Genomic DNA, 24573 nt, shown 5'->3' on the forward strand with positions numbered 1-24573 from the left:
AAGAGTAAATACATGGCAACTCATTAATTTAACTGGTGTTTAACAAACACTCTTATTTCAATCACAGCACTGAATTGGTTTACAGTCAAACAAATTTATTAAACAAACAGTCACAGGTTTAAGTGATACCAAGCAGAAGGAATTGGAATAGAAATGATTACAGGCAAAAGTAAAAATATGCTTCCAAGTGTGGAAGTAGAGCAAGAACTGACAGAGATTTGAAGGGGATTTCAATGCAAACAGTCCCCTCTGTGAGCAAGAGTCAGGCTAGCTGTAACCCTAATAACGCAAGACTTGTAGAAGCAAGGATTGTGTGAGGCGAGTGGGGAAAAAACTGTGTGAGAAGTTGTTGCGACCTTGTATTAGATATGGAATGTAGACTAGAGTCTAAATAGATGTGAAAAATAAGATATCAGGATGACCTATGTATAAACAAAATGCAGCTGTTGCTCATTATTGTATGTAACAAAAGGTATAAATGCTGCTGTAATTGTTTACCTGGAGAGAGACCTGTTTAGTTCTCTCCCTCCATGCAATTGCTCGAGATAATAAAGTATCTGACTTTGCTGCAGCCAATCAGAGAGTGAGAACTGTGTTTTTCTCCGACACAAGACTCAAACTTAATTTCAGCAAGTTACAATCTTGCCTAAGCAGGTTTCCTACCTATATTCAGTTCCCAGAGACATCAAGCCCTTGGTTGAAAGACCCAACATCCTGTGATTTCAAGAGCTCTGGCCTCTTGAATCCCCCCAGTTCACATAGACAACTACAGGGTTCTCGCCCCTTCTTTTTATAGTCCAGTAAACCTTTGAAATGTATTATTTGAAAAGTAAGCCCAAAGTTTCCCTCTCCTGCTGGGTGTAGATGCCATGCTGTCTTCCCCCCCCCCCCCCTTAGCTTGATAGCTTTGTTTACCTTATATGTAAATGTGTATCTCAAAGGTGTCATCTACGCTTCATTGTCTCTGCCTGATGACCAGGATGGTCAGATAAGCAAATACACATTGTTTTGTCTAGGGTAGAGTGGGATTATGCATTGTTTGCCAAACACACTTTAAGAATATAATTCTATCACGTGTTATAATGCTTTGTACACCCTCCATACATAAACCACACAATGATTTTCAGGACCAGCATGTTAACAGTTTGTAGATGACACCTTTGAGATACACATTATGATAACACTGTGTGAGGTGCAGTGAGTATGTCTGGCCTGACTAGAGCTGACACAGAATAGTAAATCACCAATGGGCCTCTGTCACAGCATCCAGTTACCATATCTGATTTCTGACAGCTTCATTGCATGCAGGTGGAAGCAACCCTGTAGCAAAAACAAACAAAAAAAAAACAAAAACAAAAACCCCAACAACAACAAAAAAACACCAAATGAAATAAATTAGAGGGGGAAAGCCCTCTAATTAGCAACAGCCGTTTCCTCTTTTATATGGAATGGTAAAAAAGCTTGACAATGCTTCATGCTATGGATCGTTAATTCAGACGGGCTTTCCCTCTTGAGCTTGTTAACATGGATCATTATTGGTCAGAGTTAATTTGTTGAGGTGCGGGATGAGAAATTTGGGCTTGCATGTACCTCTGATCAACACAAGCAGGGCCTGAATGTTAGGAAAAAGTGATGATTTTCTGAGAAAGTGCCATGGAAAACGGAGCTTAGAAGGAAAATATGACATGCTACATGACATACAGATAGGGCGAAATCCTGACCCATTAAAGGCAATGGCAGTTTTACTATTGACTTCAACGGGGCCAGGATTTCACCCACAGAGTATAATAGTAACTTCACCTAAGTTAAATATCCCTGTATAAAGCTCTTGGAGCCTTTTTCAACATTAAGGCCACAATCCTATAAATTGTTACACATGGACCTGCGTGGCCAGAAAATAACAGTGAGATTCAACTTCACCAATGCATGCTGATACATCTGTAGGAAAGTAATCCTAACTACATCAACTCAACAGTAGGCAGCAACCTAGAAAACAGTGACACCAAAAAAATGAAAGGGTAACAAGTATGAGTTTATAATACAATGTGACAACAAAAATTACAGAGACCATTTTGGATGACACCTTCAAAGGAATCATGCAACAGCCCATGGAATATTGCATAAAAACATACAGAAAAACTGGAGGAAGTTCAGAGAAGAGCAGCAGAAACAGTTAGGAAATTGGTGGGGCTGACTTTTGCAGGAAGAGAGACTCATCCTGGGAGGTATGGAAGTCAGATGCTCAGCACCTCCCAGGATCAAACTCTGGCAGCATTGGCTACATTACAACAACTAAAAAGAATCCATTTGGTAAATGTTGGAAGGGCTGCAGCACCAAGGAGGCCAAGCAGTTATACCAGGGGGGTATAATTAGTAGAGATGCTTGGGAAAGCAAGAACCAGAAGCAGGCCATGGAGCTATTCATGGGGGCACCCCAAAAGCGGAAGGTGGTGGAGGGATGGAGAAGGGGACCCTCCCTTCCCTTAACAGCATCCAGGAGGGTGAGGGAAGGGCAGAGTTATGGAGCCTCCATACCGCTGAGGACTCTGGGGAATATGTAATATAATAGAGCTCTCCCCCCTTGCAGCAGCAGTGAGGAGGATGGGGGAGCTGTGAGTACTGAAATTCTCCCAACTCTACACAGTCAGGAAGCTCTGTAGTGGGCAGCAGGAATAGAGATAAAGCTCCTTCCTCTTCCCAACAGCCTTCATATTTGTCAGACTAGCCAGAGGCTGATACAAATGATGGAGGGTCCAAGAGACAACCCTCTCCAATAAGTGGTGGAAGTCATGATGTCACTAGTGGAGCCCAACTCCTCCAATTTCAGCCTCTGGCTAGTAGGCGCAGGCCTCTAGTGCCCGGTAAATTCTTCAAACCCTAGTTTATTGTACAGTATGTGGCGATCACATGCATGCATGTGGCGATCACATCCTATCACACCAGGCTGTTGGATAAATTCTTCCTCCACATGTGAAGACAAATACTCCATCTATGACTATGATCATCTATGTGCTATTTATACAGAGCTAAAGCCCTCTGCCACTAGACCAGCGTTTCTCAAATGCAGCCACCAGGGGCCTTTCTTGTGGCCACAGCCTCCTGGACTATGATGGGGGTGGGGGATAAAGAAGCAGCCCCTCCCCCTCCTTGTTGCTCCTGGATGCACCATCGTGGTGTTGGTTGCTGGGGCCACCAGCCCAGGTGTTGGGCCCTGCCCCCGTCTGGAGACACCTGGGGGAGCAGGCAGCTGGTACGTTCCCCACCTTCTCAGGGGCAGTGGGGCTAAAGCTTTGGGCTTCAATCCTGGGGTGGAGGGGCAGCAGGCTCTGGCTGTGGGGCTTTGGGCTCCAACCCCAGGCCCCGTCCCCTGGCCACAGAGCTTCGGGCTCTGGCTGTGGGGCTTCAGGCTCCAGCCCCCTGCTGCCTCCTTGCCCCACCTCCATTGTCCCTGGCCCCGCTGCCTTCCCCACCCCCATCCAGGGCTTTATTTGTCTCCAGGCATGCCAGGCCTGAGTAAATCTTCTGTGAAAAGTGATACTTATATGTTTGCTGTGAAAAGTGATATTAACACACATACAAGTATCATTTTTCACAGCAGACTTACTAGCTAGCAATAAATACATTACAATGATTTGGACATGTACATGTCCATATTTGTTTGTTTTTCCTAAAGCTAATTAAGTATTTTAGGAAAAAGTGTGAGAGCGGCTGCCAGCAAGAGTTGGTGGCCGCACTCTGAGGCCACCAAAAAAATTGTCCTGAGAACAGAGGATTCAGGGAGCCTGGGGTAAAGCGGGGGAGCTGCGGCGCTTGTACTCACCCGGCGGTGGTCCGGGTCTTCGGCGGCATTTTGGCGGTGGGGGGCCCTTCAGTTGCTCCGCGTCTTCGGCAGCACTGAAGGGCCCCCCGCCGCTGAAATGCCACCGAAGACCCGGACCACCGCCAGGCCAGAGCTCACGGGGCATTTCAGCGGCGGGGGCCCTTCGGTCGCTCCGTGTCTTCGGCGGCACTGAAGGGCCCCCTGCCGCCGAAACGCCAGCCGAAGACCCGGACCACCGCCGGGCATGGGCTCGCGGGGCCCGGGGCAAATGCCCCACTTGCTTCCCCCTCTGTGAGAACCCCGGCACTAGACCCACCATAGCAGAACCAGGCTTCTTTTCATCACCTGGGGAAAGCTATTCCCTTTCATACCCATGCACTGAACCAATTAAGATACCTCCATTTTCCTCTGTCTGCACTTTGTTGTCTTTGGCCATGCCCGGTTTGTAAACTCCTTCATCTCCACCCCATGTCCTCCTTTCACACAGCCATGCTCTCAGAGAAACACCTTCAGATGGAAGACGTGCCTTTGTACTAGTGATGAGTCCTTTTCATGTTAGCACAGGCAAGTATGGTCAGTAAAAGACATTCAAACAAAGAAAGACAGAGAAATAACTCTTGGAATGAACAAACACCATTTCAGCATTTGGCACATTATTATTCTCCACTTACTCAAACACTTATGACCCTGACAAGGAGAAATATTATCACCACAACCACTACACTTGCAGAAATTATTGGATGAGGTCTTTTTTGCCAGTGATTTGATCATAATGGTCCCTTCCAGCATTAAAAAAAAAAGGTTAATCTTTTAAACACATTTCAAAAACTGTAAAAGTCCTAATTTTCAAAGAAAAAATGGTAAATGCAGTTTCGCAAGCAAAAATGTATTTGCAACTGTGTGCTAATCTGCATGCATAAATTCTTCGGTTGCATGCACAATTCCAATAATTGTGCAAATAGCCACTGACACGTAGACAAGACAATATGGTCCTAATTTTGAAAACCACACGAACACTCAGCATTAACATTACTATTATGCTAAAAGTTGCCAATAGGAGTCATAGAACCAAAGACAACAACAGACCTCATTGAAGCCAGTGAACCTATTTCAGGCTCAACAGAAGGAGCAATGAAGCCCATTTTCATAATGCAATAGCTGCAGACAATGGAAGGTGCCACCTGGGGCACTAAACTGCATGGCAAGACCTGAGCAGAGCTAACCCAAGTAGAGCTAACCCAAGTAGATTAACAGGGGCTAGGATATTCATGTTTCAGGCCAGGTGTGTTGAGGCTTGTCTACACAGGAAAGCTATATGTGTGTAAGCTAAAGTGTGACTTTAACCCACTGCACTGTAACCACTCCCTGTGTGAACACTTATTCCAGTTTGTATGCCTTTTCCAGTTCAATTATGTTGCCTTAGAAGGAAATTAAACTACACAAAAATGCTACTCTTATTCCAGAAGAGGATGTCCATAGAGGAAGTTATAACTACAGCAGTTTAATTATACCCATATAATTGGACAATTATAATTGTAGACAAGCTCTTGAAGAAAGCCAGAGAGAAAGGCGTGAGAATGATCCTGAAAGATATCAGAGAACATCGGTGAGACCCAGGCCCTGCCCCCATTCCATCCTTTCCCCCAAGGCTCCACCCCTACTCTGCCTATTTCCACCCCCTCCCCCGAGCTCGCCCCACCCTCGCTCCTCCTCAGTGCCTCCTGCATACAGTGGAACAGCTGATCCGCGGCACATGGGAGGTGCTGCGGGGAGACGGAGGTACTGATGGGGGGCTGCCGGTGGGTACTAAGCACCCACTATTTTTTGCATGGGCGCTCCAGCACTGGAGCACCCACAGAGTTGGTGCCTATATCAGAGACACAGAGCTTCTTTGGCAAAGGGCTCACTGGAGTGATAGACCTAGAGGTTTCTAAACAAGGAAACTGCCAGTTTTTGTTCATTCCCACTATTACTCCTAAGGGCATTCTGCGCCAAAAAAATAAAAATTCTGCACACAATATTTTAAAATTCTGCAAATTTTATTTGTCAAATAAATGTGGAGGCTCCAGGATAGCATTGGGGAGCACAGGCCACAGGCTGCACAGAGATGGGAGACCGCAGCTCGCCCTCCCCCACCGCAGGACACGGACTCAGCGGTGAAGCTGCACCCAATCCTGACACATTGCAAGGACCGGGCCTGCCCCAAAAACACCCCAGGGCTCTGCCCTTCCATACTAGGTGCACCAGGTGTGGGCAGGCAGGTTCAGCAAGACAGGACCCAAGTGTGGACGGGGTCTTAGTGTGGGGGGATCCAGGTGTGGGTTGAGAGCATTCCATGTGGGGCAATCTGGGTGCGGGTGACTCAGTGGGGGATCTGGGTGCAAGGGGGGCATTTGGACGCATGGGGGCTTTTGGAGGGGGGTTATGGGTGCAACGGTAATGGGACTCTGCAGATGGGTCCCGGGGAAGGTGATTGGGGCTCAATGGAAGAGGTCTCGGTGTGGGAGGGAACAGAGCTCAGAAGGGGGGTCTGGGTGTGGGGGGCCCAGTGGGGGGAGTCCAGATGCTGGGGGAGTGGAGCTCAGTGGAGTGGGGATCCAGGTGTCGATTGCTTGTCAGGGTGGTTCAGATGCAGGGGGAGTTGGCCTCATCAGTGTGGGGTTCTTAATGCACGTGGGTGAGGCTCGGCGGGAAGGTCTGGGTATGAGGCAGTCTGAATACATGGGGGTTGGATGGAAACAAAACTTTATGTATATTCTTTGTAAATAAACAAGATTTCACCAAAGAATATACCTGACTTGTACCATCAATTTCTAATTCTAATGGAGCAAAATTATTCACGATATTTAAGTCCAATGCAGACTGTGAAGAGTTACAAAGGGATCTCACAAAACTGGGTGACTGGGCAACAAAATGGCAGATGAAGTTCAGTGTTGATAAGTACAAAGTAATGCACATTGGAAAACATAATCCCTACTATACATACAAAACGATGGGGTCTGAATTAGCTGTTACCACTCAAGAAAGCGATCTTGGAGTCATGATAGATAGTTTTTTGAAAACATCCCCTCAATGTGCAGTCAAAATAGCAAACAGAGTATTAGAAAAGGGATAGATAATAAGACAGAAAATATTGGAACGCTATTATATAAATCCATGGTACACCCACACCTTGAATGCTGCGTGCAGTTCTGGTCACTCCATCTCAAAACAAGCTGTATTAGAATTGGAAAGAGTACAGGGAAGGGCAACGTAAATTATTAGGAGTATAAACCAGCTTCCATACAAGGAGAGATTAAAAAGACTGGGATTGTTCAGTTTAGAAAAGACTAAGTAGGGGTATGATAGCTGTCTATAAAATCATGAATGGGGGGGAGGAAGGGAATAGAGAGCTGTTATTTACCCCTCACATAACACAAGAACTAGGAGTCACTCAATGAAATAGGCAGCAGGTTTAAAACAAACAAAAGGAGGTACTTCTTCACACAACACACAGTCTACCTGTGGAACTTGTTGCCATGGGATGTTGTGAAGCCAAAAGTATAACTGGGTTTGAAAAAGTTCCTAAAGGATAGATCCATCAATGGCTATTAGCCAAGATGGTCAGGGATGCAAGCCCATGCTCTGAATGTCCCTAAGTCTCTGACTGCCAGAAGCTGAGATTGGATGACAGGGGATGAATCACTGAAAATTGCCCTGTTCCTTTCATTCCATTACAAGCATCTGGCATTGGCCACTGTCAGAAGACAGGATATTGACTAGATGGACCATTAGTATGCACCTAGTATGGCCATTCTTATGTTCTGATGCATCAAATATTGGCTAACTGCTCAGGCCAAAAGGTGCCACAACATTCTGTCAAAGTTTGCATTAAAATTCTTTTGCTATTGGACTCCAACGACATTGAACCCAATTAGTTGCTCCTTTTACACTGATTTTGACAGGCTACTCACACACTTAAAATTAAGCACATGCTTAAGTACTGTGCTGGATTAAGGCCAGAGTAGGTAACTCACAAACACGTCTAGTCCAGATGTTCCTTCAAAGGTAGCCATTGTCAAAGTAGGTCAATTTGAGCATAAAAATATTTTTCCCAGGCACAAATGGATAAGCCTACGAAAGATCATTTTAAAATGAGAAAGAAGCCAGCACATATTTAGTTGTTCTTGGACCATATTTTCTATAAAGCTATTCGTATTTAAGTTATCCCTTTTAATACTGTATGTGCCAGAAGCAATTGAAGTAGCAATGCTTCCATGCCTTCATAATCTCTGTGAAGTGCTATGCAAAACAGTATATAGCACTGTTAACTAAAGAATAAACACTATTATTTATTTATAAGTGTTTCTACAAAGCGTATCATTATAGTATCTGACCATCCCCAGCAGTGTACCTATATCGCTAAGATCCTGACCTATTTCATTTCAGACCAGGACACAAAGAATTTTTCCAAGCACTCAACCCTCTAATTAAAAAAAAATCCTTATGGTTGCTAAATTAGATTCAAAATTACTTAAGGCCAAATTGTCCACAGATACATATATGATACCCCATGGCTTTTATGGGAGCTTTTCATATCCATCCCAGGGCAGAATTTGGCTTCAGCAATATACACACACACACACACACACAATAGAGGTATGTGTGTATATAGATAGATCAGTGATTTTTTTAAAAGAATCCAACTATTAGTAAAAAGTGAAACCAGACTATAATACACAGCCTCTAACTCTCTAGTTTTGTGTTTGATTTGTTTTTAATGTTATGCTAGAATTCACAGATCCATCTGTAAACAAGTGAAGAAGGTGGAAAAATCCTGCCCATTTCTGGAAACTTTCTGTAAGTTCAGTTACAGAGAAAACATACATACGCAGGGGATGAGAGCACCGCACACCCGCCTAACCAAAGCTGCGACATCCATGAAAATGCAGGTCTCATTACAAACCAGAAGAATCCAATGATAGTCTGAGTAGCACAACAAAATCTTGATGCTCATTTCACCATTAGGGTTACCACCCGTCCGGGTTTTACTGGACAGTCCGGTTTTTGGCTTCTGTGTCCGGGTCCCATTTAGGGTGCCCGGTTTTTGACCGGAAAGTCCAGTTGAAAAGGGGATCTGGCAATCCTAAATGGCACCTGAACCAAAAGTCCAGTTACCACAGGGTTGGGGGAGGTGCCAGGTCTTCAACCCACACCAGCTCCAGCTCAGCCGGGGCTGCCTCCTACTTGCAGGCAGGCTCCTTGAGACAATCCAGCAAGTGACAAGGGTGAGGAGCTAATGTCGGGGGCGGAAGCTTAGGGAGAAGAGGCAGAGAGGGGGCAGAGCCTGGGGGAAGAGGCAGGATGGGTGGGGCCTTGGGGAAAGAGGTGGGGCGGGGTGGAGCCTTGGGGTCCAGCTAGCAGCAATTATAAAGATGGGAGCTATTCACCATAGCTCAAGTCTCACCAATGGATCCTAGAATACAATCCCAGGACACAGGCTGTTATATAAACCTTTAACTGTTGTGCAGTACATGGAGCAGTTTGCTGTGCTGTACTGTGAGGTAGTAACTCATTCCTCAGGGATACCTAGCACCGGGAGTTGTACTCTTTATGCCAGAAACTCTATTCTATTTGCAATTTTTAGTATTCCAGGTCTTCATTTATTCCCTCCAAGACAATGGCTATCACTCTGTGATGCCCACCCATTTGTGATATGGTTCGGGGGCCAAGCAAGCTTGTGATGAGCACACCTGATTCCTGGCCCTCTGCACCTGTTCCTGACCTTAGGCTGGGGGACCTGGGCCCGCTGTCTCCACCAAGTCCCAGCCCAGGGCCCTGTGTGAAGCGACACCAACAGGATCCTCCCCACAGCAAGCCTAAGTCCACTGCTGTGGGTTATTTCCTACCTAGAGGTCCCTTCAGCTGGGACATGGCCCCTCTGTCCAACAGTCACTCATCAACACAAAAGAGTCCATATGAACAGGGCCCTGCAGTACCTGCTGGTTCCCAAAGAGGGTGGTAGTTGGAGAAAGCTCTTTCTGTGGGCCTTGCTCACTCTGTGGTCCCCTCTCAGCTCCTCTCCAGCTCCCTCTCTCCAGCAGTCTGTCCACCACCCTCTGCCCGGGTTGCTGAGATCCCATTTAAGCCACTCCACCAGTCGGAGCATGTTCAGAAGGTCCAGGGGTGTGGAGTTACCTGGGCCCAGTATTGCCTTATAACCCCTTCAGGCTCAGTGTGGGGTTTGTATACCCCATCGCCGCACCATCTGACTGAGAGGCTGCAGGTCATAGCTTACGTAGCACATAATGGTGTGATCAATAAAACTTCCTTTACGTTAGTGGGAGGGTAAATTTTTCAAACGTTACGCTCCTAAGTGCCTAAGAGCCTTTTGGAACATGGGACCTAGGCACTTTTGTAAATTTTACCAATAGTCTTATTACTATGAGTCCTCCTAGGGCTCTGCTTTCTTTTCTCATGCATGTCAATGACATACCAGCTTTCTATAGCCAAAGATTGAACCATAACAATGCCTGCTTACCGCAACCAGAATACGGTTGAACCTTATTAATGCACGAACAAAACCCTGGCTGTCTCCACAGGTCTCAGCAGAGATGTATTAGCAGAGGTATGTGGTGAGGTCTCCAATTACCGAGACTTCATTATTTTTACAAAGTATACTACAGAATGTTTATTGGTGCATTATGAAGTATTAGCATAAATAATTAAAACTGGACTAGAATTGTCAAAATTAACAAATAAAGAGCATTCACTAATGGAACAACCCTGCTTTTTAATTGTGTTGATTCACTTGGAGGCAAATCCAAGCTGATTAGCTGGGCCAAGCGCTAAGCAAATGAGCAGGAATAAGGGTTTCTTCCTCTACTCCCACCCCAGTGCAGCTACATAGCCACCCCAACGAGGCTACTGCAGCCTCATGGCTAAACACCCAAAAGCCCTGATGTGGCAGGGAGAAAGAATGGGAAGTTCTATGCAATTGCAGAACCTCAAGCCACACCTCATCCTGCCCAGTCTCACATGCTGCCACTCCAGGGCTGCCCCCTAAACAGTTGATCTCCATATTGAGCCCATCTTCACTCAGCCCCTCCCATTGCACAACAGAACTACGCCAGTTCCACTGCTTGGAGAAGTTCCATGTACTCACCCATCCCCTTAGCAGGGCCGGCTCCAGGCACCAGCCGACCAAGCACGTGCTTGGGGTGGGGCGGCGCTCAGGTTTTTGGGGGGTTTTTTGGTTCGTCAGGACAGCGCTGGAGAGGGTTTTTTTTGTATCCGCGGCGCAGCGCTCGGGGGGGCAGGGGCTTCGGGCAGCATGGCGCTGGGGAGGCAGGGGCTTGCGCGGCACTTGGGGGGCAGGGCTTCGGGTGGCGTAGTGCTCGGGGGCGGGGGTTTCAGCGGCGCGGCACTGGGAGGGGGTTCAGCAGCGCGGCGCTCGTGGGGGCGGGTACAGCGGGGCAGCGCTCTTCTTTTTTGCCCCTTAGGCACAAATCCCCCATCAAACTCAGTGACAAAACTAGCATTGACTTTGTGGAGTACAGGGTCAGCCACTTGTCCGCTAAAGGTGTGATCCTGCAATGCTTTGCTCAGATGAGTCATCCTTTGCTTTCAGGACCTTCCACTGAAGATTAAATGCAGCTTGAAATCTGTCTTACTAGCGCTCACAATATGTATTATTTTTCTTAAAATCCCAGCTCTTGGAGTCATGTGATCAGCTGAGAATCTCAATTTTTATTTTTAAGTAAGTTTCAATCATAGTTGCCAAGAAAAACTTGAAAATTGGACCCAAGTACACTCTAAGAGCAAATAAAAAGAACCCAGAATGTCCTATTTAAAAAAACAACAATATGATTTTGGGAGCCTGAATCATATGGTTTGGGTTGGCAATACAGAATCTGTAATGTCTTTAAGGAAGATGACTGGGTTCCTGGAGTTTTTACAATATTCAGCAGCGCATCTAATTAAATAGTGATTTCAATTAGTACAAGGCATTGCACCCTAATTTGGGGGTTTGTTGGGTTTTACAATTATCTGCGTTTATTGATTTTAATAATGTAAAAACATTTTTTTTGTTTTTAGGTAGGAGCCTTGAGTAATGATTAACCCAATGCTATGGACAGACATTTCAGAATAAGATATTTTTTCCCATTTTTAACTCTTGCCTTCTCAATGGCAGAGTTTATACCCATTGATAACTTGGACCTCACACACCTCTGTTGTCTGAAAATGCAGCTGCACATATTCCACTAGTGGATTGTTTCCCCGCTTTGATGAGCAATATCTACTGGCTGATCAGAGTTGTAGCAAACTTGTATTACATGGTCAGCCATGGGCAGGCAACTGATCCACAGGCCACCAGCACAACTTCAATGGGACCACTATAACAGGGAGCTTTACCACTGGCTTCTGTGGGAGCAGAATTAGGCCAATGTTGAGCTCTTTTGAATAATCCCACCCTAAAATACTTTCCCACTAGAACTATTCCATGTAAGCAATTGCTGTAGTTGCCATAGGAATGTTACAAAATTGCAAATAGGAGGGGCAGTATCTGGAAGACACTCTCTCTATTGAGGGGTTGGCTGAAAAATTTCCACAAATTTCAATGGAAAATTCAGTTTTCAACTAAACAAAAAAGGTTTCCAAAAAGTGTCTGATTTCTGCAGAAAATTTCAACTTTTCATAAAGAGAAAGAGGGAGAGTGTAAATATATACAGATATAGTGTACTTACACTTTCAGGAAGCCTTTGATAAGGTCCCTCACCAAATGCTCTTAAGTCAAGTACGCAGTCATGGGATAAGAGGAAAGGTCCTGTCATGAATCAGTAACTGGTTAAAAGATAGGCAACGAAGGGTAAGAGTAAATGGTGAGTTTTCACTGTGGGGAAAGGTAAATAGCAGGGTCCCCCAAGGATCTGTACCGGGACCAGTGCTGCTCAAAATATTCATAAATGATCTTGAAAAGGGGATAAATAACGAGGTGGCAAAGTTTGCAGACAATATAAAATTACTCAAGAAGATAATTAAGACCAAAGCTGACTGCAAAGAGCTCCAAAGAGATCTTACCAAACCGGGTGACTGAGCAACAAAATGGCAGATGTACTTCAGTGTTCATAAGTGCAAAGTAATGCACACTCAAAAACATAGCCCCAACTATGCATACCTAAATTAGCTGCTACCACTCAAAAAAGAGATCTTGAAGTCATTGTGGATAGTTATCTGAAAACATCCACTCAACGTGCAGCAGCTATCAAAAAAGCTAGAAAGTTGGGAACCAACAGGAAAGGGATAGATAATAAGACAGAAACTATCATAATGCTACAATGCAAATCCATGGTACGCCCACACCTTGAACACTGCATGCAGTTCTAGTCTCCCTGTCTCAAAAAATACTATAATTGGAGAAAGTACAGAGAAGGGCAATGTAAATGATTAGGGGTACAGAACAGCTTACATATGAGAGATTAAAAAGACTGGGACTGTTCAGCTTTGAAAAGAGATGACTAAGAAAGGATATGATAGACGTCTATAAAATCATGACTGGTATGGGAAGTATTATTTACCCCTTCACACCACAAAAGAACTAGGGGTCATCCAATTAAATTAATGGGGCACAAGATTTAGAACAAAAAAAAGGAAGTATTTCTTCACACAATGCACAGTCAACCTGTGGAACTCTCTGCCAGAGGACATTGTGAAGGCCAAAAGTATAACTCGGTTCAAAAAAGAATTAGATAAATTCATGGAGGATAGTCCATCAATGGCTATTAGCCCAGATGGTCAGGGATGCAACGTCATGCTCTGGGTGTCCCTAAACCTCTGACTGCCAGAAACTGGGACTTGATTACATGGGATGAATCACTCGATACATTTCCATTTTTCATTTCCTCTGAAGCATCTGGCATCAGCCACTGTGAGAAGACAAGATACTGGGCTAGATGGACCTTTAGTCTGACCCACATGGCTGTTCTTATGTACACATACATATGCACACACACCTATATGTACTTATACCCACACACACCACATCCCCAAAACCAAAAAATTACCATTTGGAAATGACTCTCATGGGAGTTATAGTTCATGTGATTCATACCTCCTTTCTCCTCTCTGGGACGGATTCCTCAGCCAGACTACATCTCCCATGATACACCAGGGCCAGGGACTCCTATGATGTTCAGCAAGCTGGAAGATCATGATGCATCAAGGGAGATGTAGTTTGGCCAGGGAGTCCGGCCCATAGAGGACAGCGGGGGCAATCAAACACCTGAATTACAACTCCCATGAGGCAGTGTAGAGTTGTACCTTTTTTTATTCTGAATTGAAAGTTTTCAGACAAGAATCTTCAGGTTTCTATTTATCACTGAAAAGTTTAAATTTTCCATGTGAGAAAAAAAAACTACTTTTCCAATCAGCTATATTATTAAGTTATAGACACACTGTGTTGATATTTGAGAATGCCTGCCCTAGGTCACTGAGGAACTTCTCAGATGCTAGGTGGACCCAAGTTCTGATAGACCCTGAGAAGCCACTACATATTTTCAGAAGGAAAGACGGTGTCAATTTCTTTGGTCCCAGTTCTCCACTCTAGTCAGTGCAAGTGTGAGTGCACACACATGCATGTGTGCAGAACAAGAGAGGCGATTCACAAGAAAACACACACAGGTAATAACATCTGTTTCTGTGACTCACAGTTCCCTGTGAAGACTACAAACCAATGTTCTGCATCAAGAAATATTCCCCTCACGCAAATTAATACCTGAGCCTGCAAATATTGTCAGATGCAGTGTTTACTGCCTTGGGAAGTTTCATTGACCAACTTCATTAGAACTAGAACTGTAATAAACTTTACGGACCTGCTCCATAGCCCCTTGAAGGTAATGTGAGCCTTTCTATTGATTTCATTGAACTTTAGATCAGGCTTTATCAGTACTATTTCTGGTAGTAAGCAAGCGCTGGGCCTTTAAGATGTTCATTGGCAATAGGTTTGCACATACTGCAATTTTCTTTTTAATTTTAAATCTTTTTTTGGATTGTGAGGCTACCCAAAGGATCTAGTCCACTTTACTGACCGAGCAGTAACATTTCATTAAAATACATAGGTTTTTTTAATGATAAAAATCACACAAAATAGGCACTTGTTGAAATGTTTTGGATCCTATCACCCACTCATACACCCCTAATAAAATGTGAACAACTATTTGCGTCTCTGGCGAGGCTCAGTCTGAGGCGTTCCAGGGCAGTTCTACTTTCATGGCAGAGCTGTAAATCCAACACAGGAGAGATTTATAAGCTGAAAAGCCCCTTCACTTCAAAGGCTCTATCATGAGTAAACAGAAATCAAATTTTAATCTAGAGCTCTAAATGTTAGCGTTTCCCATGGCATCATTTCTTCCTGCTGATGGAATGATGTTCTCCTCTTTCTGTGAGAAGAGCAAAGCTCTGCAAGTCCCTAACAGATTTGCGAACAATCTTTCATTTCTTTAATTTTTAGAGTTTTGCTTTTGTAGGATCTGATCCTATGACATGCTACATAGATTGTCTTTTTTTTTGTTCTGTTTGTACAGCGCCTTGCACAGGGTGGTTCTAGGCCTGACTAGGGCTCCAAGAAGATACAGTAACACAAATAATTAAATAATAAGGAAGTTTTGAATGCCCACAGAATTCTATTGCACTCAGCGTCACACAAGGTTAGGCCAATACTGAACAATAATATAATAGGGCCAGATTCTGGTGCACTGGAAGAGACGGGGGAGGAGTAGGCAGGATCCAGACAAAGCACTCCCATGGGTGGTAGGCTGGGGAGCAACCAGGGCATCCAGCAATGTGCCAAGTCTCAAGAGTGTGCTTTGCTGTGTTGGGAACATGGCCATGCCCCCTCCCATACACTGCTTTCAGCAGCAGGCTCCGGATGGAAGAGCACTCTGCCTCTTTTTAAAGGAGGAGCAAGTTGTGGAACAGAGTCCATTCCCCTTAGGCCCTCCTGAGCCATACTACCCTGCCCTGGGATCACCTTCAAAACCAACCCCACTCTACTCCCACCATTTCCCTGTGGGGTTCGTAGAGGACAGAAAGGGTTTTGCCCTCAATGTGTTTGGGTTCCTAAGTAAGGGCCCAATCCAATTCCCACTGAAATCAATGAGTGTAGGATTTGTAGCCTGATCTATCGATTCTGTCTTCATTATACTGATTACTTAAGAATCCCCAGTTATCACTTTAAGGGTGTTCAGGCCCTTGTCCTAAATTCAGGCCCAGTATTATTCAAATTATTATGTAGCTGGGAACCCCGATGTGCACAGCTGCAACACTCACACTATAGGAACTCTTCTATATTCACAAATAGTTTATTAATACATTCAACACAGTCACAAACACTCTAACTCAGTAAGGTAAATAGAGAGGCTACAGAATGCACATCTTGCCATCCGTATACTTGCTCCATCCCTTGCAAGACAACCAGAAAGGTTAGCCAATATCTTCCTCATCGCCATTACCTTCTGCCACATCACCAGTGGCCATAATTCTGGCACCTCCCAAGGGCTACATCTCTCTCTCCTATTGCCCCCAGGCTGGGATGCAACTTTGATAATACGTTACGCTGATGCCCCTATATATAATGTACATTCAGTAGCGGTTTTTCCTCTTTTCCTTGTTTGTATTTCCTCATCCTACTAATGCTGAGGTGTCCTTCTATCTATAGGTTAGTACATTGATACCATTTCAGCTCACGATCATACCTGTCTCCCCCTGCTTAAGCGGATTTGCGGTTATTACTTCCCATGTTCCTTGCGATAGCACTTACAGGAACAGTCTACCTCCTACTGTTGAACAAGCTCTTCTTAGTTTCCAAAATCTAAAGGTAACCGCTAATCTATGCCAAGGGTTACAGCCAACTTAACCACTTATGCTAACTTAAGCTTCAGCTAATATCTTACTGGATACAGGCCTGTAGGTTTCATGCATTACGGCTGAATATACCAAAAGCAGCGAAATATGATGAAGGCAAGGCAATGATATAGTAAAGGCAAGCTAGCCCTGTGGGCTACAAATTGGGCCATAAAAAGGTGCTCACCAAAACAACTTGAGTAACTCGTGACAAATGCAAGGCCATGAAACTATAAAAAGCTCTTTTATTTACTTTAGGAACAAGAGACCCTAGAAGTCTTCTTTAGTTAACATGGGGACTGGTCCTGCTCCCGTTCAGGTCAATGGCCATGAGTAATCAGGTCCCAGTCCTGAAAGCTGCTGAGTTTCCACCTCACAGAAAGTGCTCAGACCCTCGGTCCTTACTCATGTAAAATTCCCATTGACATGAACAAACCAGATCCTGAGAAATGTTGAGCATCCATCATTCATGGGAGGGACTGTAGTCATATCAGCATTTGGGCCCACCATGTGTGTCTGGTAACTGGTAGATGCTATTCTTTTATGGAGCTCCTCCCCATGGTGTCTGAGCTCCTAACAAGTTATTTTGGATATCTATTCCAATATAGGAACTGTTTGCACAAGTAATACATAATAAGTGTGTATCACAGGCTCAAAAGATGCCAGATGCTTTTTCAAATACATAAGACACATTCCTGCCCACAAAAGCTTCCAATGTTCAAAGAAACAAAGAGCAAATGATGGGTGGAGGAAAAGGATATGATATACAAGGGCGGCTCCAGGCCCCAGCATGCCAAGCGCGTGCTTGGGGCGGCAAGCCGCGGGGGGGCGCTCTGCCGGCGCCGTGAGGGCGGCAGGCAGGCTGCTCTCAGTGGCTTGCCTGCGGAGGGTCCGCGTAAGGCAGCCTGCCTGCCGTGCTTGGGGCGGCAAAATTCCTAGAGCTGCCCCTGATGACATACAAAGTGATCAGAGTGATGGCTGGCACATGGGTTCGTTTTACGGGGGAGGGGAGTCTTGTAGGAGATGGGGCTCTGAGATTTTGTTTGATTTTTGAATACCTACAAACCTCAATACAGTTACAAAGTTGTGAAAATAGGATTTTAAAGAGTGGTTTAAATGAGACAGAGTGGAGCATAGACAACTAGCTTTTGGAAGTTCATTCCAATCATATGGGATTGCCTAGAGCCAAAGTTGGTCGCAACCCCTTTTTAACGGGGTTGCCAGGGCTGGCATTAGACTTGCTGGGGCCTGGGGCTGAAGCTGAAGCTCGAGCCCTGCCACCTGGAGCCAAAGCTGAATCCTGAGGGCTTTAGGAGGCTTCAGGAGGGCTTCCTGAGGCCCCCTGCATGGGGCTGAAGCCCTTGGGCTTTACCCCCCCAGGGCGGCAGGGCTCAGGCTTCAGTCCACTCTCCCAGGGTCACGTAGTAATTTTTGTTGTCAGGAGGAGGTCGTGGTGGAGTGAAGTTTGAGAACCCCTGGCCTAGAAGAAGATGGGAGTGATTGTGAGAAAAGGCTGCACATGGAATTCTCAAGTCTCTTCTCTCAAAAGTCTCTTGTCTTAAAATCAGAAAACAACAAATTAATCAATTATAAAATACAGAGCAAGAGATCCAGGTTGTAACCTCCATCAAAGAGGTCTTCCCAGAGATAATATATACCTAATGCATTCTCTATCAGTTGTCATAAGCTTTCCTAAGTCACATACCCAGTTCGAACCAGCTGCCCTACTAGACTGGAAAAATGCCACATTATCTAGAGCTTAGTTTTTCAAGCAGTTCAGCCTTGATATTTAAAAAAAAGCAAAACAGAAAAACAATGTCCTGTTTCATATGACATACATCATGAAAAGAACAATCTAAGTTAAATGAGTGGGAGAGGAGGTTTAGCAATAAATCAGTATTATACCACTACACAAAAACTCATCTCAGTAATGAACCTGATCTTCCACTCCTTACTTAATCAAAACTCCCATGAACTTCAGTGGGAGACTTGTCCAATGGCAGAATCAGAGCCTTAAGCTCAATGGCTCTACTCATGTGAGTAAAACCCTCTGACTGATCTGATGATTAAAAAAAAAGAAACTACACCCAAAAAAAAAAAACCTGAGAAAGCACAGGAACAGATCTATACAGACACATGCTGGAACCCCGACCAGGTGTAAAGATCCATAAACCTGGAAATCCTGGATCTCATCCATCATCTTCTTCAGCATCAGTATTGGGCTCTGTGGACTCTCTCTCTCTGGCTATAGGCCCTCTGCTACCAGCACCACCATCTTCCTTCGACACCACTGACTTCCTGATCCTCCAACAATCCAATTCCAATCCATCCACCCCATTCCTGCCTGGCCCACTGTGGATGGGAACACTCTACACAACACACGAAACACACACGATCATGATCAGGAAACCATCAAATATAGTATCTATGGCTGTGGCTGACTGCCTGGCTTTGTGACTTTGTTGTCCTCCTATTTGTATTCACCATTTGGGACAATATATAATCTTCATATCAGTGGCACTGGCACTGCTATGGCATGGCCATGGCCCTTATGGCTGCCTTATAACAAGAACTGCCTTAAACTCTCAATCCCTAACACCCCCCCTACTCTCGTTTCTCTACTTGACACACATCATCATCATCTCATGGGAAAAGAAAAATGGGAAAAGAGAAAAAGAGGAATAAATTTTTAGATCACCATCCACCATCAACCTCCCACCTCCCCCCACACACACCAGTCCATTTCCATCACACAAACTACTGTACTAACTGGAACATATATAATATAAATACCATAAATACCACCCACCCACTGATACTACTTACTTACATCCAGCCCCCAGCTCCCACACACCACACACATCCATCCATTCTAGCCAGCAGCTCTAAGATACACATATTTTGCTCCAATCTCCAGACAGAGATAAACACCTACAAGATCTCTATCATCAATTCTTACAATACCCAATACCACCTGTGAAAAGAAAAAAAAACAGATTGACAGAGAGAGAGAAGAGAAGCCCTACTACTACAGGACAGGCCTAAAAAAAAAAACAACAACACACCAGCCATCACCTACAGCCCCCCCAACTAAAACCCTCCCAGCGATCATCAAAGATTTACAACCTATCCTTAAAGATGATCCACAGATCTTGGGAGACAGGCCAGTCCTTGCTTATAGACAGCCTCCAACCTGAAGCAAAACTCACCAGCAAGCAAGACACCATACAACATAAAAAACAAAACCCAGGAACCTATCCCTCCATAAAGCCCGATGCCAGCTCTGTCCCCATATCCATTCAAGTGACACCATCACACAGGAATCAATCATCACATCACACACATCAGGGGCTCACACCACATCACATCTACCAACGATATGCCCCATCATGTGCCAGCAATGCCCTCTGCCATGTACATTGGCCAAACCGGACAGTCTCTCGCAAAAGAATAAATGGACACAAATCTGACATCAGGAATCATAATTCAAAAAAAAAGTGGGAGAACACTTCAACCTTCCTAACCACTCAGTGACAGACTTGAAGGTGCATTTTTTTGCAAAAAAACTTCAAAAACAGACTCAAAGAGAGACTGCTGAACTTGAATTAAGAATGGTTGGGTCATTACACACACCAATGATTTCTATTCCCTATGTTAAGTTCTCTCACACCTTTTATAATTCAAAAAAGTTTTTTTTCCTCCTGCTAACGATAGCTCATCTCAATTGATTAGACTCTGCCTGTTGGTATGCATACTTCCACCTTTCATGTTCTCTGTATGTATAAATATCTCCTGTCTGTGTGTTCCATTCTATGCAAGAAGAAGTGCTTTAGCTGGCTCAAAGCTCATGCTACAATAAATTTGTTAGTCTTTAAGGTGCCACAAGTACTCCTGTTTTTTTTTTTTTGCGGATACAGACTAACACGGCTGCTACTCTGAAACCTGTCACTATTTGTATGATAAGAATTGGCAGGTTCAGGCCACGGATCCACAATCTACACAGACTAGAGGACTTTCCTTGTCTCTGATAAAACAACCAACTTCAGCAATAACTCCTCAGTCTTCCTGCACAGAAATTTTGTCCACTATGGTTTACAACATTTTTTTAAAAACAGTGCTATCCAATATCCACACTGTTTTGCAACCGCATCCATGCAACATTATAAAACAAATTTATTGTAATGGGACACTGACAACTTAAAAATCTATGTTGCAAACAAATGTATTTCTCTATGATACTAATAACATTTTACATTATTTTAAAATGCAAGAATTTTAGAAATCCAGCATGTTGGTCAGTCTTTATGCTGTCCTTTTTGCAGTTCTCTCATTTTGGACAAGTGAAATCAGTTTCACTTTCAAGCCCTTAGTGATACTATGATTGGGTTTCATACACTGCAGGTGGATGTTTATTTGTTTTAAAAAAAATTTAAAATGTGCAAACATTTCTATTGGCCTTTGTTTTTTTTAAACCTTGTTTATAACCACATTTAACATTTTGGGCTAGATTTAAGTTGTCAGTGTCCCTTTAAGCACTTTGATCCATAAATCTATCATAATTAGTCCTTGTTCCATCTCTTTTCCCCAGCTTTCATAAAATACCATTTTCAACATGTGTATTCAAGAGAATGTATCTGTACAAAGACACCAGAAAGCCTTTTAAATAAAACAGCCTTTCATTTTAGAAATCTTGATGATAGCAAAAAAAAAAATTAAAGGCATATTTTTAGCCCATAATGAGATCTTGGTAATTTTCTCCTTGTTCAGAACAAGTTCAAATGAGCATTATGCCTACAATGATAAAGCAAAACAGTGGCATAATATGCGTCTTCTATGAGAAATTCCCACACCCCTTTCAGGGTTTAGCCTTTAAAATTATGTTAACTCACATGTGCACTGGCTGGACGATTTATATTCTCTTCTACAGGGCCAGTCTCCCTGAATCCAGGCTCTCTACGAATACCCTAGTTACCAGCCCCAAGACAAAGCCAATTTCATTCAGCCCCTTTCTCCCTGTTTTTTCAGGGATCTCCATGTATCCTCACCACCGCAATCGACTGCTCTTGCAACGGGTTGTTTTGCGTGCGTGTGTTCTGGTGTCGATTTACCAAAGCTTCCAACTGTATCAACTGGACTTTACAGGCTGCAGGACACAAGAGTGGGGCACCTCTTGGACCAAACCTCCCGCAGTTATTAGAAGAGCAACACAAAAGAAAACCACGCCGGAATGACAACACAACCCATCTTCTCCCCCTGCCCTGCCCCCGCGGAATACAAATAATCCACCGCTGGCGATAACCCCCGATACTCACACGAAGGCATGATACAGCAGCGCCCACCCTCTGGGTCTCTCCAGGGCATCATAGATTAAAGTTTGGATCCTCCTGTACTTGGCATTGTTCCTCTTGACAGGTCGGCTCAGAGGTGTTTTGGCCAAAAGCCCAATCCCTTGCGGATTCCTCTTCCCCCCCTCTCCCTTCCCGGCTCCTTCCAGCAGCAGGGTCCCATCTTTATCGGCTCCAGCTCCCAAGGCCAAAGAACCTTGCTCCAGATCCCCAGCCGCGAGTCCTACTTTCTTCTCGTCTTGCTCCCCGCCACCAGCGTTCCCCGCAGCTGCTGCCTTCCTGGACTTGAGTCCCATCTTTTTCGCTGGTCCTTAAAGGCGCAGCTGGAGGTAAGCAGCAGCAGCTTGCGGAGCCCCAAGGCCATGATCCGAGCTCCCCTCCAAAAAAAAAAAAAAAAAGAAAAAGAAAAAAAGAAAAAAGACGGGAGGGGAGAGGGAACCACGGCGCTGTCAGGCCATCATCCCTGAAGAGGCGCAGCAGCCGGGGCTAAAGCAGAGGCATGATAGCAGGAGAGAGGTGGGTGGCAGCAGCAGCACCTGGCCCAGCAGGGGGATGACACCATCGCAGAGTTTATTGACAAGCCTGATGCCAGAGTCCCTTCCCCTCCCCTCCCGCGCCTGCCTGCGAGCACCCCCCCAAGCCTCACGCTAGGGAGTGGCCCATTGTATGTCCCCTGCAAACAGCAGCGCGCCTCCTCTCTCCGCCCTCCCCAGCCCCGGTGTGGCTAGTCATTCATTTTGCGTTGGGCACGGTGCATCCCTTCAGCGCGGCGGAGCCTGCATGCGGCAGGCAGCGGGTGCTGCGTGCTGCGAGCCTGGCAATTTCGCCCATGAGGCGCGCGGGAAGGGGGGGGAGGGTTATTCATCCGGCCCCACCCTTTGCAAAGCGAGTCCTCAATGCCCAGGCAAAGGCCGGGCTCGGAGCGCTACCGGCGGCCGGGCAGGGAGATCCCAGCGCCCGCCACGGGGAAGACCCCGCTTGGGAGCCGGGGATCCCCCAGCAGCGTCAGCCGCCTCCCCCTGCAGCCGCGCGGGAAGGGGGGGGATTCCGCCCGCCCCACCCCGGGCTGCCCCGCGGGAGGACGCGGCTGCCTGGGCAGGGTCTGGCTCTGCGGCCGCGGGGTCCCCGCTGCGGCCGGGGCCTGGGGCAGCAGGAGGGCGGGAGGAGGCTGTGGGGGAAGGATGGCGGGAGAGGAGGGGTCGGGGGTGCTGCTGGCGCTGGTTGCCGCCCGCACACGCTGCTCGGGGGAGGTGGGCGGTGAACCCAGCCCCGCAGCTGCCGCCCTCCGGATCCCCCGGCTCGGGGAGGCAGCTAAGCCCGCAGCGTCCCTAGCGCCAGGGGCCCTGACCCGCTTCTGCCCCGTGGCAGCTGCCTGCCCTGAGCCCGGGCCTGGGTCTGTCTCTGTATGAGGAGGTGCCGCCCCCCCCCCCCGACCAGGCCTGGTTGTGTTTGAGGATGTGCCGCCCCCCCAATCCCCCCCAGACCAGACCCGGCTCTGTCTCTGTGTGAGGAGGTGCCTCCCCCCTCCCCAACCCCTAGACCAGGCCTGGTTCTGTATGAGGAGGTGCCTGACCCCCCTCCAATCCCCCCGCCCCCCAGACCAGGCCTGGTTCTGTATGAGGAGGTGCCTGACCCCCCTCCAATCCCCCCGCCCTCCAGACCAGGCGTGGTTCTGTATGAGGAGGTGCCTGCCCCCCACCTCCAATACTCCCGCCCCGACCAGACCTGGTTCTGTCTCTGTGTGAGGAGGTGCCTCCCCCAACCCCAGACCAGGCCTGGTTCTGTATGAGGAGGTGCCTGACCCTCCAATCCCCCGCCCCAGACCAGGCCTGGTTCTGTCTCTGTATGAGGAGGTGCCTGCCCACCCCAGCCAGACCCGGTTCTGTTTCTACGAGGAGGTGCCTGCACTCGCCCCCCAGGCCAGACCTGGTTCTGTTCCTGTATGAGGAGGTGCCTGCCTCCCCCGCCACACCCGGTTCTGTCTCTACAAAGAGGTGCCCATCCCCGAGGCCAGATCCGGTTTTGACTCTGTATGAAGAGGTGCCTGCCCCGCCCCAGGCCAGGCCGGACCTGGTTCTGTCCAAGTTCAAGGAGGTGCCTGCCCCACCCCAGCCAGACCCAGTTCTGTCTCTGTGTGAGGAGGCACCTGCCCTCCTCCCTCCACAGACCCTGTCCTGGCCCTGTAGCTAATACCTTCCCCCCTAGCCCAGACCCAGTTCTGAACTAGGGGCTGCTGCTACTGTCTCCATACATGATTTCCTCCTAAACCTGCTTCTGTCCAGCCGCATATTGCTTCCACCAAGCCAAACTTGGCTCTGGCCTAGGAAGTACTTCCACTGCCCTAATGCCTGTTTTGCAACAGGATGTGCTTCTAAATCCTAATCTCAGGATTAGTTAAACGTGTACAGGTACGTAGCCCACACTGTCAAACCCCTAAATGCTAAATCTGAATCTTCATCATATCATAACATAGGAAGTGGAGAAAAATGAGGAGCAGTTCATCACAATTTCAAATTGCAACAGCAAATG

General features: G+C 46.3%; 1 protein-coding gene across 1 annotated transcript in view; it reads right to left on the reverse strand.

Annotated features, from left to right (window-relative positions):
* Positions 1–22423, reverse strand: part of KCNQ3 (potassium voltage-gated channel subfamily Q member 3) — a 249542-nt gene extending 227119 nt beyond the window's left edge. The window contains exon 1 of the mRNA XM_039526124.1: positions 22012–22423. Within this exon, the coding sequence (XP_039382058.1) occupies positions 22012–22340 (329 nt within the window). The 5' untranslated portion in view covers positions 22341–22423. The remainder of the gene's footprint in view (positions 1–22011) is intronic.
* Positions 22424–24573: the final 2150 nt, after the last annotated feature.

The sequence above is a fragment of the Mauremys reevesii genome, linkage group 2, assembly GCF_016161935.1.
Source record: "Mauremys reevesii isolate NIE-2019 linkage group 2, ASM1616193v1, whole genome shotgun sequence".
Classification (NCBI taxonomy): Eukaryota; Metazoa; Chordata; order Testudines; family Geoemydidae; genus Mauremys; species Mauremys reevesii.